Raw genomic sequence first — 5659 nt, forward strand, 5'->3', positions numbered from 1 at the left:
CTTGGAAATAACATTTTTTAATTAGTTCTGAATTTCGAATTTAATTTTATCAAAATCGGACGACTATATCATATAGCTGCCATAGGAACGATCGGAAAATTGGTTGGAAAATAATATGAAACAAATTATAGCTTCGGTGTTTTTTGACATATTATCTTATACTATTGGGAATATAATTTTTTGTTTTTATACCCGTTACTCGTAGAGTAAAAGGGTATACTAGATTCGTCGGAAAGTATGTAACAGGCAGAAGGAAGCGTTTCCGACCCCACAAAGTATATATATTCTTGATCAGGATCACTAGCCGAGTCGACCTAGCCATGTCCGTCTGTCCGTCTGTCCGTCTGTCCGTCTGTCCGTCTGTCTGTCCGTCCGGATGAACGCTGAGATCTCGGAAACTATGGGAGCTAGGCTATTGAGATTTGGCATGCAGATTCCTGAGCTTCTTACGCAGCGCAAGTTTGTTTCGGCACCGTGCCACGCCCACTCTAACGCCCACAAACCGCCCAAAACTGTGGCTCCTACAGTTTTGATGCTAGAATAAAAATTTTAACTGAAGTGTATTGTTCTCATCAATACCTATCGATTGACCCAAAAAAAAGTTTGCCACGCCCACTTTAACGCCCACAAACCGCGAAAACCTGTGACGCCCACAATTTTCATGGTAGATAAAAAATTTTAACTGAAATGTATTGGTCTCGTCGATACCTATCGATTGAACCAAAAAAAAATTTACCACGCCCACTCTAACGCCCGTAACGCTTAAATCTGTATACCGCCGGTAGGTGGCGCATTTTAATCTCGCTTTGCTGCTTGCATATCTCCATATAGCTGAGTAACGGGTATCTGATAGTCGAGGTACTCGACTATAGCGTTCTTCCTTGTTTTAAATGTAATAATTATAGCTGCAAGGGTATATAAGCTTCGGCTTGCCGAAGCTAACTTCCTTTCTTGTTTTTATTAAAGTACTCATGAATGTTTATCGCCCCTACCACCATGATTCAAAAATGTTCATAAGTAAACAAATAGCACCCTGTTTTTCAAAAATAATATTTATGTAACATTACATAAAACCATATCTTTTGTGAACTGTCGACGGTCAAACATTGTAATCGATAGGGCCACTGCTGGTGACTGTATCCCGTCACAGAGAGAAGCGTTGGGTCGCCTTGTTCACGTGCTTGACGACAAGGGCGATTCATCTGGAGCTGGCGCACGACCTGTCGACGGATTCCTGCATAATAGCGATCAGGAACTTCGTCTGCCGTAGAGGACCAGTACATAGACTGCGGAGTGATAACGGCAAGAACTTCGTGGGAGCTGACAGGGAGGCCAAGCGATTTGGAGACGTGTTCGAGACGGAGAGGATACAGAGTGAGTTGTCCAGCAGAAGCATTGAATGGGATTTCAATTGCCCATCGAACCCGTGTGAGGGCGGGGTATGGGAGCGGATGATGCAGTGCGTCAAACGAGTGCTGCGCCATACCCTGAAGGAAGTCGCGCCGAGGGATCATGTGTTGGAGAGTTTCCTGATCGAGGCGGAGAATGTAGTCAACTCGCGTCCGCTCACCCACTTGCCGGTGGATGCGGACCAAGGGGCGCCGTTGACGTTAAATGATCTGCTCAAGGGAGCAGCTAACCTGCCGAATACGCCTGGATTGGTTGCGGAGCTGCCCAAGGAGGGTTCTACGCGAAAGCAGTGGAGGATTGCTCGCATGCTGCGAGACCGTTTCTGGAGGAGGTGGGTCCTGGAGTACCTGCCTACGCTAGTGCGCCGCGAGAAGTGGTGCCGGAGAACGGAGCCCATCCGCCAGGGCGATATGGTCTTAGTCTGCGATCCTTCCTTGCCCAGACGAGAGTGGCGCAAGGGCATCGTGGAGGAGGTCTACAGCGGAGCTGATGGAGTCGTCAGACGCGCTACTGTGCGCGTGAACGACAATGGCCTAACTCGGACAATGTTGCGGCCCGGCTCAAAACTTGCAGTTTTGGATTTGAGTGAAGCGGTTCTTCACGGGGTCGGGGATGTCGACGGTCGAACATTGTAATCGATAGGTAGACTAAGTATTGTAAGGAAAATTTAGTATTTTTTTTATTTATCCGATCTCGTTCTGGGCCCTTGAAGTGTGGGCCTACTAATATCGGTTTAGTGAATGCCGCCAAAAAATGTGCTTCTTATTGGAGACCGCAGTCAGCGGTCAGGAGGCGCAAGGAGCGCCAAGCACGGTGTCCGCAGTCAGCGGGCCAGAAGACGCAAGGAGCGTCAAGCATCGGCGGCCGCAGCCAGCGGCCAGAAGGCACAGGTGCCGCCATTTGGAAGAGCGCTTACGCTGCGCCATATTTGGATCTGTTGGGATGCAGCATTCCCCCAAGAGGAGTTCGCGGCTGAGATTAGGGGAAGCCACCCCTACAGCAACGCTAGCGGATCAGCAGCCAGCGAGTAGTGGAGCAGAAAACCGGCCGCGAGTGAACATAACCTCGGCGGCGGCCATTTCTAGCCCAGCCACTACGGTGACTACAGTAGCGCCCCAACCGAGGAGTACTGTTGTCACAGCTGCGAGTTCAGAGCCGGAGGTAAGCCAGCCCCTCACGTCGGACCTTTTGAAAGGATTGCGGCGTTGGAGGAGGAGCAGGTTAAAACCCTGAACAGTGCGAGCACCGCCAGTTGCGCGCCAATTGCAGTTGGCCCAAGCGCAGATGACGCCAACAGTGGAGCGTCGGGGCGGCCGCCATCTTGGAGCGGACCGCCATTAGCCACATCTAACGGTGAGGCCTCAACTAACGGGGTCGGCCCGGTCCCACATAGCGGTGTCGGTGCGAGCAGTGCGGCCTGCACGCTGCCGCCATCTTGGAGTGGACCGCCATTGCTAACGACTAGCAATCATTTTGTGGAGCCACTGTGTGCTACAAGTGTTGCGCAGACAGCGCATGGATTCGTGCTACCGGGCGGGAGCACACACAACGTGGCAACAGCATCGCCATTTGTCGGATCTCATGCCTCGATGACGCCGAATGAATCCCAAAGAGTGTATGGGCCAAGGAGGCTTCCGGACCTGCCTGTATTTGGAGGGCAGCCCGAGGAGTGGCCGATCTTTAACTGTGCGTTTGTGGAGACGACCAAAGCTTACAACTGCACAGACTTGGAGAACACCCAGAGGTTGTTGAAGGCGCTGAAGGATGAAGAACGCGAGTCAGTGAAGTCGCTGATGATTCACCCTGGGAACGTCAGCGCTGTGATGGAGCAGCTGCACTTTCGGTTCGGCCGACCGGAGCAGCTTATACGCAGCCAGCTGAACAGCGTGCGAGAGGTGCCGCCGATTTCGCAACCCGAGTAAGTAACCTCACGGCCTTCTTGCAGTCAGCGAAGACGTAGCAGCACCTGCGGAACCCAACGCTAATGGAGGAGCTTGTGGCGAAACTTCCTACAAGCAAGCGAGTAGACTGGGTCAGGCACGCTGCATCGATCGAGCCCTTTCGCACTGTAGCGCACTTCAGCGCGTGGCTGCAGGAGTACGCAGACGTCGTGTGTACGGTTTTGGACGTCGAGGGAAAGGAGCCGAGGCGTCGAGTTCTGCATGCGAGCGTCGACCAGAACGGATGCGATCAACAGGATGATCGGCATGGAGGTTGTCCAATTTGTGGAGGGCAACATGCTGCGACGGGCTGCAGTGAGTTCATTGGAGCTTCGACACCGGGTAGGTGGAGCATGGTGAGGAGGCATCGGCTCTGCTTCACATGCTTACGGAGTGGACATACGACCAGATCCTGCGATGCACATGGCGAGTGCCAGATCAACGGATGCCGCAGATTGCATCACCGTCGCTACATGGCGCGGACGAGGAGCGAAAATGGCTGGCGAAGCGAGGTGGCTTCAGGAGCCACAACGGTGGAAACCAGCAGTCAGCAGTTTTTAGACGTGGCCCGGACAGGAGGTCTTCGCCATGAGGTGGTTACAGGGACCACGAGGGGAGCCAGCAGTCGGCTGTCCCCAGAAACATCCTGGAGAGAAGGGCCCCGCAGCCAGCGGAGGCGCCCGTGCAGAGGAACTTAAGCTGCGTTGACGCCGAGGGAGGCTGACTTTTGTTCCGTATACTGCCAGTAACGCTGTACGGAGCTGGTCGCCAGGTGGACACATACGCGCTCTTGGATGAAGGATCCTCCGTCACGATGATCGATGACGAGCTACGGAGGGATCTGGGAGTGCGAGGCGAACATCGACAGCTGAATATACAACGGTTTGGAGGAAGGGCCAGCAGAGAGCCCAGCAACGTGGTGAGCCTAGAGATAAGTGGAGCTCGGAAGCCCACTCGCCACGCTTTGAGGAACGTGTACTCCGTTTCGAGCCTGAGTCTGCCGATGCAGACGTTAGGTCGACGAGATGTCCAGGGCGTGCATAAGGATGCGCGTCTGCCGATGAAGCCCTACATCAACGTGGTGCCTAAGTTGCTCATCGGACTGGACCATGGACATTTGGGACTGACACTTAGGATGAAGCGGTTCGCCAGAGAGGGACCGTATGCGGCCGCAACCCAGCTTGGATTGGTTGTGTTTGGGCCAGTAAGTGGGCAATCGACTACACCGAGATCCTGCCATCTAGACGTGTCAATGGATGATACGATGGAACAGATGGTGGATGACTACTTCGAGCTGGAAAGCTTTGGGGTGAAGCTCGCGCCACAGGTCGCAGCCAGCGATGACGAACGGGCACAAAGGATCCTCGAAGACACCACGGTAAAAGTGGGGCGCCGCTACCAGACGGGATTACTCTGGAAGGACGACTACGCTGTGCTGCCACGGAGCTACGAGACGGCTGATCAACGTCGAGAAGAAGTTGAAGCGCAACGGGCAGTTGGCGTTGGAATACGATCGTATCATCAAGGATTACGTATCCAAAGGATATGCGAGGAAGCTGCAGCAGGATAAGGTCGCGGTGACGAGCGACCGGCTATTGTATTTGCCACATTTTTGTGTCGAAAACCCGAACAAGCCCGGTAAGGTCCGGCTTGTGATCGATGCTGCAGCCAAGGTTGGAGGAACCTCGCTAAATTCGGCGCTGGACAAGGGGCCTAAGCATTACAAGCCCTTGCCAGCCGTGCTCTTCCACTTTGGGGAAGGAGCAGTCGGAGTCTGCGGTGACATCAAGAAAATGTTATAATGATAATTTTTTGTGAAAGCCCTTGAATGAAGTATTTGGTTCAGGGTAGAACGAGGCCACTTTTCCGCATTAAAGTTTGTTGTGGGTAGTATTGTTGACTTTGAAAAACTGCAAACAGTTATCCCAAAAATATACTCCTGACTTGGCCTTGGAATGCTGTGAGTAGCATAATCTTTTTACAATTGTAATGTAAGCATAATGCATACTTTCTTGGATTACATTATTGATTCCCAATGTTCTAAACGTTGGACCGATAGTTTTGTCACCATCAGCATCGATCTCAAAAATATTTATACTAAAATCTTTATTATTTTTCTCGAAATGAATAATCCCTTTATTCGTGATTGGAAACTCGAATGTGGTTAGTTGGGGCTTTGTCATTTTCTCTCGTGAATACTTTTTTTGCTTTGCTGTTGTAAAGGTGCACTCTTCTGACTTTTGTTAGCTGTGACTGCTTGTATGCACCATTTGAAATAAAATACGTCAGCCTCAATATCGGCATATATC

The 5659-nt window shown here is 51.7% G+C and overlaps 2 protein-coding genes across 2 annotated transcripts; both read left to right on the plus strand.

Moving 5' to 3' along the window:
• The first annotated feature begins 971 nt into the window (after positions 1 to 971).
• Positions 972 to 2045, plus strand: LOC139354759 (uncharacterized). Its single transcript, XM_070999009.1, has 2 exons — positions 972 to 1017; positions 1120 to 2045. Exons 1-2 carry the CDS (start codon positions 972 to 974, stop codon positions 2043 to 2045), a joined length of 972 nt encoding a protein of 323 aa, XP_070855110.1.
• A 1349-nt stretch (positions 2046 to 3394) lies between these two features.
• Positions 3395 to 5152, plus strand: LOC139354760 (uncharacterized). The gene is made up of 3 exons (XM_070999010.1): positions 3395 to 3974; positions 4097 to 4816; positions 4893 to 5152. Exons 1-3 carry the CDS (start codon positions 3395 to 3397, stop codon positions 5150 to 5152), a joined length of 1560 nt encoding a protein of 519 aa, XP_070855111.1.
• Positions 5153 to 5659: the final 507 nt, after the last annotated feature.

This window comes from Drosophila suzukii, unplaced genomic scaffold, assembly GCF_043229965.1.
Source record: "Drosophila suzukii unplaced genomic scaffold, CBGP_Dsuzu_IsoJpt1.0 scf_21, whole genome shotgun sequence".
Classification (NCBI taxonomy): Eukaryota; Metazoa; Arthropoda; class Insecta; order Diptera; family Drosophilidae; genus Drosophila; species Drosophila suzukii.

Bases quoted from the DNA above. Each gene is read 5' to 3' on its own strand.
- LOC139354759 (XM_070999009.1), top strand. From the start codon at position 972: ATGAATGTTTATCGCCCCTACCACCATGATTCAAAAATGTTCATAA. The intron at 1,018-1,119 runs GTAAACAAATAG...TGTAATCGATAG, and splicing joins TGATTCAAAAATGTTCATAA to GGCCACTGCTGGTGACTGTA.
- LOC139354760 (XM_070999010.1), top strand. From the start codon at position 3,395: ATGGAGGAGCTTGTGGCGAAACTTCCTACAAGCAAGCGAGTAGACTGG. The intron at 3,975-4,096 runs GTCGGCTGTCCC...GTATACTGCCAG, and splicing joins GACCACGAGGGGAGCCAGCA to TAACGCTGTACGGAGCTGGT. The intron at 4,817-4,892 runs GTCGAGAAGAAG...ACGTATCCAAAG, and splicing joins CTACGAGACGGCTGATCAAC to GATATGCGAGGAAGCTGCAG.